This window comes from Sinocyclocheilus rhinocerous, unplaced genomic scaffold (assembly GCF_001515625.1).
Source record: "Sinocyclocheilus rhinocerous isolate Xijiao unplaced genomic scaffold, SAMN03320098_v1.1 scaffold284, whole genome shotgun sequence".
In the NCBI taxonomy this organism is placed as follows: domain Eukaryota; kingdom Metazoa; phylum Chordata; class Actinopteri; order Cypriniformes; family Cyprinidae; genus Sinocyclocheilus; species Sinocyclocheilus rhinocerous.
In genome coordinates this window covers 299,918-311,901 of record NW_015628031.1, presented here as the reverse complement: position 1 = coordinate 311,901, position 11,984 = coordinate 299,918, and the positions used below count along the sequence as shown (strand labels likewise).

General features: G+C 36.2%; 1 protein-coding gene across 1 annotated transcript in view; it reads left to right on the top strand.

Annotated features, from left to right (window-relative positions):
* LOC107737181 (lipoxygenase homology domain-containing protein 1-like) overlaps positions 1 to 11,984 on the top strand; it is a 34,196-nt gene that overhangs the window by 3,574 nt on the left and 18,638 nt on the right. The window contains exons 4-13 of the mRNA XM_016548627.1: positions 2,259 to 2,339; positions 2,443 to 2,627; positions 7,262 to 7,360; positions 7,811 to 7,962; positions 8,065 to 8,188; positions 8,276 to 8,526; positions 8,619 to 8,754; positions 10,356 to 10,516; positions 10,708 to 10,794; positions 11,168 to 11,303. Coding sequence (XP_016404113.1) covers positions 2,259 to 2,339; positions 2,443 to 2,627; positions 7,262 to 7,360; positions 7,811 to 7,962; positions 8,065 to 8,188; positions 8,276 to 8,526; positions 8,619 to 8,754; positions 10,356 to 10,516; positions 10,708 to 10,794; positions 11,168 to 11,303 — 1,412 coding nt within the window. The remainder of the gene's footprint in view (positions 1 to 2,258; positions 2,340 to 2,442; positions 2,628 to 7,261; positions 7,361 to 7,810; positions 7,963 to 8,064; positions 8,189 to 8,275; positions 8,527 to 8,618; positions 8,755 to 10,355; positions 10,517 to 10,707; positions 10,795 to 11,167; positions 11,304 to 11,984) is intronic.

Below are 11,984 nucleotides of genomic sequence, written 5' to 3'. Positions count from 1 at the left end.
AATGAATAAAGCAGTATATATAAAATTATTTAATTTACAAGTGTCATGTTTGTGATTAGCTATAGCTTCTGACCTTTAAATCAAAACATACTCATTATTTTATGACATTAATTACTGCTTTATTTAATCAGAAACACAGTCTATATATTATTTGTGTATTTTGCTTTTATTTTATTAGAAGTAGGCCAACAGCGCCCCCTACGGAATTAAAACTCCTTACCAAACGGGCATTAGGACCCAGGGGAGGCTGTCACTGCTGTCACTGCACGTGCTATTACTGTTTACTCTTTCATACACCAAAGGCATCATTCTGTACATGCATTCTCAATTTAAATGCAGTGATCTAATCATCATTCAGGCAAAACTTTGCTTCAAGAATGAGCCACACTGCTGACCTGATCTAATCACTAGCACACCCTGAGCACATGTGAGTTAACGTATTCCTCTTATCGGCAAGATATATCGGCATAATTTTTCATATCGGGCCAATGCCGATATTTACATTTAACGTCGTTATCGGCCGATTCCGATATAGGTCCGATAATATCGTGCAAAAATAGTTTTTTGTTCTCAACTTTTTCAAGTGTGAGCTGAATTTTCTAGTATTTTTGAGGTAAAACTTTAAAGGAACAGTTCACTCAACAATGAAAACTAGGAATTTCTGTGGATTTTGACAGGACAGTGCATATATGTCATGTTAATTCTATAATTCTGTATTCTTCTCTAATCTACAGCACAGAAAAGAGGTATAACTTTAACATGGCCACCTCGTCTGCTCGTGTGTGGCCGTGCATTGCTTTTTGCGCACAATGCTGTACAAGAGAACATCCTGTGTGCTTTGACCATGACATTCACACCATCACATCTTTGGGAAATAGATATTGTTTTCTTAGTAGGGCTATACGATTATTCATGACATGAATTTTAATCACGCTTGGCTCATCCATTGCACACAATGCCATGGTGAAGCACAGGTTATATGCTCTCCTCTGTACAGCATCACCACGGACATTCATCTGAAGGTGAAGAGATTCATGTGACGTTCTCATTGAACCAATGAGAGGCTACAGTCATATGACATCACTTCCTTTTGTGAGAAAACATGAGAAGTTTACACATCTGATCACCGCAAACAGGTAGGCTACTCATAGAAATCTCCACACATACATAATGTCCCATGTATGCGTGTTGATTTTTTATGAGTACAAAGAGAGACCCTCAAAACTCTCCCTACAGTAATCAATCGTCCTGATCAGCGCTGGAGCAAATGATTCAGAAATTAATTACTAATGGGAGAGTTTTTACTTGCTCAGATGAACGTCCAAAGGTTAATGTTGCATAATGACTCATAAAACATTACAAATGCAGTAAAAAGGTCAGAAATGTAAATCAGATTTAGTTTAGAAGAAAATTGCATGAACAATTCATAAGCAAGACTCCAGTAGACTAGCTTTATTCATAAATCATTCGGAAGCTTAGTTTGTATGTCTCAAAATTAATGATTTTACAACCTATTTGAGAAATATTGTATAGCCTATTTGGGTAGTTGGGTGCATCTCACGAAACTTGTCAAGGACATGTCTGGGTTCAATTTCGCCTCATTGGACCCTTTTCACACCCCAGGGTTCTCAGAAGTGGAAGTTTATATGTTTAAGCTTTTTAAAGATTTTTTTGCATTGTGACAATTTTCATGACATGTTTTCATGGGATTCATCCAGTCAGGGAAAGACTCATCTATTAGGTAGATCTATTCAGTAACTCCTCCTCAGAGAGTTTCAGCAGAATAGAACAGAAATGTTTTTGGACTTGAATTCTGTCCGATAGTCAGAATGCAACATTTTGGAATCGAGATGATATTTAACGGAATCTCTGAATCTGTCTAAATGTCATCATTTCCAAAGTTTGCTGGTGCGGTTTCAGTGTGCTGATCTCAGGTGAGATGTGTGTTGGTTTCTCCGCATCGATAAGTCCGTGTGTATGTGTGTGAGAAATTTGGCAGTGTGAGTGGGATGTGTAATTCATACTGGATGATTTTTAATTCATGCATTTCGCATTTTGATTAGAGAGATGCTTTTGCCGAAGCCAACGCAAGAGACCGTAGAGCGATATATGGGTCATCGATAATGACAGATGGTTCTTTCTCATAAACACACACTCCTGCATTGTCATTTTTAGATGTCGGTGCATTAGAAAGTTTGAGTGTCACAGTAAATCGTTTAGTTTGAGTCTATTCACAGATTGATTTCTGTTAATTTCAGGAGCAGAACAGCCTTTGAAAAGAACAAGACTGACGTCTTTCGGATCAAAACACACAATGTTGGGCCAATAAAGAAAATTAGGTACATATACGTCTGTATACATCCAAGAGTAACTACCTTAAAGGCAAGTCTTGAAGGTTTCAGCAATATACGTATGTCTTGTGATGTACTTCCTGTAATGCAGAATCGAACATGATAACACGGGCATGAGTGCCAGTTGGTTCCTGGACCGGGTTATCGTGACTGACATGAACAGGCCACACCTCCGATTCTTTTATGCCTGCAACAATAGGCTGAGCAGAGACGAGGGGGACGGACTTACTGTCCGATATCTGTTGGGTAGCCTGAACCCTATGGACATTCCAAAACGTATGTTGTATGCTTGCAAAACAGAGAGCAAATAAACAAATCACATTACTTTTTTTTTTTCATTTTATTTTATTTTATCACTTGAAAAATGTGACACAAATCTAGTCAAAATTTTCATTGTCTAGAACAATTTTAGATTTTTTTTTGTTAGAAATGATAAATGTCGTGCAAGTATAAAACATGATATTAGGTTAAACTGTTATTTTATTTTACTTTATCACTTGAAAAATGTGACACAAATCTAGTCAAAATGTTCATTGTCTAGAACAATTTTTGATTTTTTTTTGTTAGAAATGATAAATGTCATGCAAGTATAAAACATGATATTAGGTTAAACTGTTATTTTATTTTACTTTATCACTTGAAAAATGTGACACAAATCTAGTCAAAATGTTCATTGTCTAGAACAATTTTTTGATTTTTTTTTTGTTAGAAATGATAAATGTCGTGCAAGTATAAAACATGATATTAGGTTAAACCATTATTTTATTTTATTTATAATTTTTTTTTGTCATGAATCTGTTCAAACTTTGATTGCCTAGAACATATCTTTTAATTAGACAAATTTTTTATAATTATTAAACATTTTGCATTTAGTCATACACTAACACTACATAAATAACACATGTGCATTGCATGACACTGTCATTTTCCCATAGAGATCTGTAGCATAAGTAAAGAACCTCAAACAAGATACTACAACGCTCAAATAAAAGCACTACTAATAAAAACTACATGTAACCTACAGATATACTTCACGTCTTATTCCATATAACCCATAGATAACATCACATAGGTCATGTGATCACGATCATAGATGATGCATGCATACAAGCATCACCAGACTCAGGTTGCATACAAAGGATTAGGAGAAATTTAGTAGTAGAGTAGAGTTTCAGACGGGGATCACAATATCACCAGTCCAACATTCCCAGATACCGCTGACAATATAACATTACATCCCACAGATAGGAGGAAGACTAGATGTAGAAGCTGTTTCTGAGAAAGAGCTCACTGGTGGTTTTAATGATAGATAATGGTCAAAAATACATGGTGCATGCAAAAAATAAAAATGATAACAGATTTTGTCCTACAAATGTGTTAATGTGTGTCTGTTCATATATTGCAGAGAACAAGTACATAGCCAGTGTCTTCACAATGGATGCTAAAGGCAGTGGGACCGACGCTGATGTCTACCTCAGTGTTTTCGGCGAGTTTGGGGATACAGGTCACTAAAATCAGTCTGTGTTTCTGTGTGTGTTATTTTATGTTGCAAAAAACACACAAAAGGTCAAACTTTAATTGCCTAAAACCAGTGTTGCCAATTTAGCTACTTTGTAGCTAGATTTAGTGACTCCTCCGCCCCTTTTGAGACTTTTTTCAAAAGTTTAGGGACAAATATAGCAACTTCTTGGACAAACCTTATCTAAGTTCTCATCTTGCCAACTGATCTACATTCAGCTTTATATAGATCAGCGAATTTGACATTATGATGTCATCTAGTGACATTTAGCTACCAGTTTTAGCTACTTTCAATTGAAAGCAGTTGGCAACACTGACTGTGAGTCAAATCATGGCATCTTCGCTCGTCATATGCACAAAACATGTCCTGCTTCATCATAACCAAAGCTATGTATTAGTTTATACAAATAACTCATAACCTCACCATATCCAAAGTTATTTTATCACGTCTATTTATTTATTTGTTTGTTTGTTTGTTTGTCATTCTGTAGCCTACGCTGCATTCAGTCAAAAACATTATTCTGGATTTTAAAACTGTTAACAAAGCATCCCAATTCACAACGTTTGATTACGGTTTTATAATAAATTATTAATTTGAACTAATCTGTGAGTTCATTTATTTGTAAGAATGATCGTTCACAACCCATCTAGACAAGCCACCAGACTGGCTAACGTTACTCAACGGCAGGGGCGTAGCAAGCTTTTCAAAAGTGCGGGGGATGGATGTGGTTTGTTTATTAACAATAAAAACGATGAATACAGTGACAGAGGGGTACAAAATGTATAACATACAAGATATAAAAAGCTTCCCATTTAAATGAGTGATACTAGATAAGTATAAAAACACACTCGGAACACACGGAAAATAAGTCAAAACTCTGTTGTGAAAATACACAACAGTAGACTTGCTAAAGAATCAGAAATACTTTAATAATCCCAGGGGGAAATTATTTTTGTTACAAACTCCAGATATACAAACAACATATATTAAGAACAAAACAAAAAAAACAAAAACAAAAACAAAAAAAATATATATATATATATGCAACCAACAACAACAACCAACTGACCAATGAACATATGACCAACTACCTCTCATTTAAAAGAACCAAAAGTGCTCTTTCTGCCCTCCTTACAGGAGACAAACTGTTCAGCAATCTTTTTTCTGTTTACCCTGTCCAGCTTGTCTTTATGTACATTGCACACAGCAACACTGTTGAGGCGGGTTTGGGTCATGGTGCTGCGAAGCCATGTTTTCAGCCTCCGGAGGCTGCTGAAACTCCTTTCTGACTCTGCTGATGACACAGGCACAACTAGGAGGAGTCGGGTAACTGTTTCGACTTGGTCAAAGAGACCACGGACCTCTGGGGTCATCCCTTGAAGAACAGCAACAATTTCAGTACTAGACTGGAAGCTGTACTTCATTCTGAACAATGCAAGCTGAACTTTGAGGATGTCTGGGTTGATTTATGGGTACTGTTGGACAACACCATGTATCTTTCCAGTTAAGAGAACTTGTTCCAGGTGCCTTAACATTTGCATTCCCTCCTGCTCAAATCTTTCTCTAAACTGCATGTCAGCAACATCCAGAACTTTGTAGAATTCAGTCCTGTAGTAGTCAGAAGGGGACACATGTACATGTGCAGGAGCATTACCTGTGAAGCGCTGAGCTGGGATACGGACACGAGGAGAGGCAATAGGAGTGAGATGGAGTGTCTCACACATCCTTGTTGCTTTCGTGTAAAGAGCCTGAAAACTCTCTGTGTTTCTCTTTTTGCTGAAACTTTCCTTAACACAGGCAACAGCTGAAAGCATACCATCTAGGGTCTGTGTTCTGCTCTGGAGGGACATATTCAAAACCTCCAACTCCCCTGTGATCTCCAAAGCACATACAAGACCAAGGACAACATTTCCCTGCTGAAATGTCTCATACAGCCCCTGTGCCTTACTAGCCGCATCAGACTCACTCACTGCCATCTCAGCCAAAGCCTTGATTATGCACTCGTACTGGTTTAGCACAGTGCGGATGGCACTAGTGCGGACCGTCCACCTTGTTGGACACAGAGGTCTTATAGTGTGACATGGACCCTCACCCTCCTCAGACCTTGCAATTCCCTTAAATATGTCCTTCAGTTTCCCTGACTGCCCAAACAACACTCCCAACTCATTGACCCAATCCAGAGAATTCCGGATAAATATTGAGGCAGTACAGGACCTCTGTGTAATTAGGTTAACACAGTGGGCAGCACAATGAACATAGGGAGCCAGAGGTTGTATTTTTCTTACAATGGCCTGTGCTCCATTGTATTTGCCAGCCATATTTGCGGCCCCGTCGTATGCTTGGCCACGCAACCCAGTGATAGGCAAGTTTAGGCGCTGCAAAACATCCATGACTACTTTTGCTAGATTTTCTCCTGTTGTCAAAGAAACCTCATAAAGACCAATAAATTCTTCACGAGGGACTAAATCCTTGTCAAGATATCTCAAACACGTCTCATGTCCCATCCATCATCACAGAGTACTGCAGGTGTGGAAGTGAGATTTTTTTTTGTTAGAAATGATAAATGTCATGCAAGTATAAAACATGATATTAGGTTAAACTGTTATTTTATTTTACTTTATCACTTGAAAAATGTGACACAAATCTAGTCAAAATGTTCATTGTCTAGAACAATTTTTGATTTTTTTTTGTTAGAAATGATAAATGTCGTGCAAGTATAAAACATGATATTAGGTTAAACCATTATTTTATTTTATTTATAATTTTTTTTTGTCATGAATCTGTTCAAACTTTGATTGCCTAGAACATATCTTTTAATTAGACAAATTTTTTATAATTATTAAACATTTTGCATTTAGTCATACACTAACACTACATAAATAACACATGTGCATTGCATGACACTGTCATTTTCCCATAGAGATCTGTAGCATAAGTAAAGAACCTCAAACAAGATACTACAACGCTCAAATAAAAGCACTACTAATAAAAAACTACATGTAACCTACAGATATACTTCACGTCTTATTCCATATAACCCATAGATAACATCACATAGGTCATGTGATCACGATCATAGATGATGCATGCATACAAGCATCACCAGACTCAGGTTGCATACAAAGGATTAGGAGAAATTTAGTAGTAGAGTAGAGTTTCAGATGGGGATCACAATATCACCAGTCCAACATTCCCAGATACCGCTGACAATATAACATTACATCCCACAGATAGGAGGAAGACTAGATGTAGAAGCTGTTTCTGAGAAAGAGCTCACTGGTGGTTTTAATGATAGATAATGGTCAAAAATACATGGTGCATGCAAAAAATAAAAATGATAACAGATTTTGTCCTACAAATGTGTTAATGTGTGTCTGTTCATATATTGCAGAGAACAAGTACATAGCCAGTGTCTTCACAATGGATGCTAAAGGCAGTGGGACCGACGCTGATGTCTACCTCAATATTTTTGGAGAGTTTGGGGATACAGGTCAGTAAAACCAGTCAATGTTTCTGTGTGTGTTACTTTATGTTGTAAAAAAAACATACACAAAGGTCAAACTTGAATTGCCTAGAACATTTTAAAATATTATTAGACATATTTTTACAATTATAAAACATGCTTTTATGTTAAACCATTATTTGATTGATTGATTGATTGATTGATTGATTTATTTTTTAAAAATTAAATTAAATAAAAAAAAAATTTTTTTATTATATTTTTTTAAAATTGTGCCATGAATCTAGTTACACTTTTGATTGCCTAGAACATTTTATTTTTTAATTAGACATACAGTATTTCTTACAATTACAATACTCATTTGTTTATTTATTTTTAATTACACAAATTTCTTACAATTTTCAGTACTAAATACAGTCAGTGTATCTATGTGTATGTGTTAGTTTTTTATGTTGCACTGCCTTGGTGTGATGTTCGCAGGAGAACGGAAGCTGGCCAGCGATGGAAAGGACAATTTTGAGCGCGGTAATGAAGACAAATTCACCATCGAAGCACCAAATCTTGGCAGACTTCGAAAAATCACCATCGGACATAACAACAAGGGGTCGTCTGCTGGCTGGGCGTGTGATAAAGTACACAAACGCACTTTTCATCTAAAACCTTCATAAAGAATATCTTTGTCTCTGTCCTCTGTTATTAATATGATGTCTTTGTGTTATGGTGATGTGTTTTAGGTTGTAGTAGATGACATGGGGAATAAGGAGGTTTATGAGTTTCCTGTCAATGCCTGGTTTGACATCTCAGAAGGGGACGGCAAAATACAAAGAGATGTGCTTGCCGGAGCCACGCAGCCAATGGGTAAGAGCAAGCATGCATGTTTGTTTATTAGCATAAGTGCACTTGATTAAAACATACTTGGATTTGTTTGTTTGTATGTGCGTGTAGCGATTGTGTATAACGTACAGGTGATGACGGGTGATATTCGTGGAGCCGGAACTAACTCTAAGATCCACTTCGTCATGCACGGGCGTAAGGGTATTAAGAACAGCGGTAAGTTGTTCCTGGAGGGCGGCACGTTTGAGCGCGCTCAGATCGACATCTTTAACGTCGAGCTGCTGGAGCTGCTCAGCCCGCTCAGCAGAGTCACGATCGGACACGACAACGCTGGGATCAGCTGCGGCTGGTATTGCGAAAAGGTGTGTGTCGGGGCTATAAGGTGTTTTGAAGCTTTCATTACTTATTCATACATACAGCGTGGGATCTGTCGCTCTCTTTCTCTCTCTCACAGGTGACGGTATACTGCCCGTTCACAGGTTTAGAGCAGGTATTTCCCTGCGGCAGGTGGTTGGATGAAGATGATGGTGATGGACTGGTGGAGCGAGAACTGTATGAGATGGTCTCACTCAGACAGAAAAAGCAAAAGAGTGAGCAAATTATCAAACTATCAGGGGTAATGTTCACTAAACATGCTGTATTGCAGTGTAAAGACCTGCATCTTGTTCGCTAACCACCTACAGTCCAGTGTAACCTGACACTAAATGTGCAGAAATAGTGCTGCGTTGTATTTAAAGGAATAGTTCACGCAAAAATGAAAATTCTGTCATTAATTACTCGCCCTCGTGTCGTTCCAAACCCGTAAGACCTCGGTAGCTTCACAAAATGTAGCCACTGATGTCACATGGACGGTTTTACCGATGTCCTTGCTATGTTTCTGGACCTGGGAACATTTCAGTTGCGCTGCTGTCTATGGAGGGTCAGAAAGCTCTCGGATTTCATCAAAAATATCTTAATTTGCGTTTCGAGGATGAACGGAGGTCTTACGGGTTTGGGCGAACTAACCCTTTAAGCTAAATTGAAAAGTTATTGTCATTCTTTTAGTTGACACAAAAATAGTAAAATCAATAGTAAAATAAAATGATTTTCGTAAAAAAAAAAATCTATGATAAATAATGTCCATAAAACATTAAATCAATAATACATTTTTTTTTTTAAATGATAAAAAGGGTTAACATCAATATTAAAAAAATATATATTCATAACAGCAATAAAATCAACAATAAAATAAAGGTATGTTCATAAAAAGTAATAAAATCAACAATAAAATATATTGAAATGAAAATAACATCAATGATAGAATATGTCTATAATATTAGTCATAAAAATAATAAATACTATTAAAATACCATTCATAAAAAATAACAACAATAATATAATAATAAGAAATATTAAAATCAATGATAAAAAAATCAATCATTGAAATAATAAAATACAATTCTATGAATAATTAACGATGAAATCAGTAATAAAATACAATTATATTTATAAAACAATAAAATAAATTATACAGTTCTATTAAAGGGGTCATATGATGCGATTTCAAGTTTTCCTTTCTCTTTGGAGTGTTACAAGCTGATTGTGCATAGATAAGATCCCTGAAGTTGCAAAGACTAAAGTCTCAAAACCAGAGATATTCTTTATCAAAGTTAAGACTCTGCCACGCCCCCCTAAAACGGCTCATTCTAACACGCCCCCACATATCTACCACACTATATGGAAATATTTGCATAATGCCACCCAAATGTTCACGCAAAGAAAGGAGGGGGCTTTGTAGAAAACGAAGCGTTTGAGAGAGGCGGGGCATAGAGGACCTACAATAATGTACAGTATTTGAAAAATAATGTGTTTTTTGAACATTAAAGCATGTCAACATATTCTGTTACACCAAATACACAAAATAATGATCTTTAAAAAAGCATCATATGACCCCTTTAATAAAAATAATAACAATCAATAATCAAATAGTTATATTCATAAAAATGATCAAATCTGTATTCAATTAAAATAAAATTATATTGAAATAATGACATCAATGATACATCTTAATAAAAATAATAACATCAATAATAAAATTAAGTTCTATACGCAAAAAAATGATAACATTTCAAAGTGATGTTGAATTGACTCTTACACCATCGAGACACACAAGTTCATCTTTTTTCTGTGTGTTTGTGTGTGTGTTTCTCAGAATTCCCCTGGTCTCTGTGGATCTGGACGTCTGAGATTAAAGGTGCTGGCACAGATGCCCAGGTGTTCCTGCAGGTGTACGGAGAGACAGGCAAGAGCGACGAGATGAAACTCGAGAGCAAATCGGACAGTTTTGAACAGGGACAGTGCGACAAATTCACTGTATGTCTGTGTGTCTTTTTATCTTTGTGTCTCATTCTAAAAATATACATATTTGTATAAAGTGTCAATTTATCTATGTCATTACAGTCGATAAGAATATGTCAGTATTTCTAACGCAGTGTCCAGAACTTAAAAATGTTGAATCTTATCAAAATACGTTTTTGTGTTTTACATGTTCGCTGTCGCTCTAGATTGAGATGCCCGATATCGGAAAGATACGCAAGCTGAGAATCTGGCACGAAAAGAGGAATCCTTTCTCTGGCTGGCATCTTGGCAGGGTGAGAGACCTGCACTACTGACTAGTGCACTATTACACAGAAACAATTTGTCCAGTTCACACTGTAATCATGATGTAAGCAAGCAGGCATCATGTTTTCTCCGCTACTTGCACTGGTTCAATTTAAAATGACTTGTGCACTTTACTGCTAAAAGTAAATGTATTAGTGTTTCACATGTGAAACATTTCTCATCAAAGTCCACACATTAATTTTAATGTAGCTTTATACTCTTTCTAAATGTTGTTTCTATTTGTATTTCTTCGAATCAGTTGTAGGAGAAACAACTGAGACAAAGTTGATATTTAAACAAAATGTGTCCTGAGCTCTGTGCTATACCCTTTTCTTCTTGGTTACTGTGTTTTTCTGTATAAAGGTGACATTGATGAAGACCCTAACTAGGGAGAAATACTCATTTGCTTGTAACCGTTGGTTGGACATCAATGAAGATGACAATGAGATCATTAGGGAACTGCCAGCTACCGGAAAACTCGTGCCAGAACCGTTACCACGTGAGAAAATCTACAAAACACATACATTCACTCTTAACCCTTTTCACCCTAAACATAACATTTTACAAAACTTGTAAAAGAAAAACTGTTTGCAATTATCAATGTAATCAATCAACTGGGTAAGTAAGGTGATAATTAGTAGTTAATTTTTTTACCCTATTCACCTGCAGTGTCTCGCCTTGTGTCACGATTTTTTTTCTTCATTTATGTGCTTTGGACTAAGATATAATCCCAAGCTCAGTCATGCATTATATTAGTATAGTTGACAGTAAGAAAAAAACAATTTTACAAACAAAGAAAAAGATTTGTTTGATTTTTTTATATTACTATTTATATGTGACCCTGGACCACAAAACCAGTCATAGGGGTCGATTTTTGGATAGGACGATATTTGAAAATCTGGAATCTGAGGGTGCAAAAAAATCGAAATATTGAGAAAATCGCCTTTAAAGTTGTCCAAATGAAGTTCTTAGCAATGCATATTACTAATCAATAATTAAGTTTTGATATATTTATGGTAGGAAATTTACAAAATATCTTCATCGAACATGATCTTAAATTTTTGGCATAAAAGAAAAATCGACCCATACAATGTATTTTTGGCTATTACTACAAATATACCCCAGCGACTTAACACTGCTTTTGTTCTCCAGGGTCACATATAGAAAATAATAATTAAAT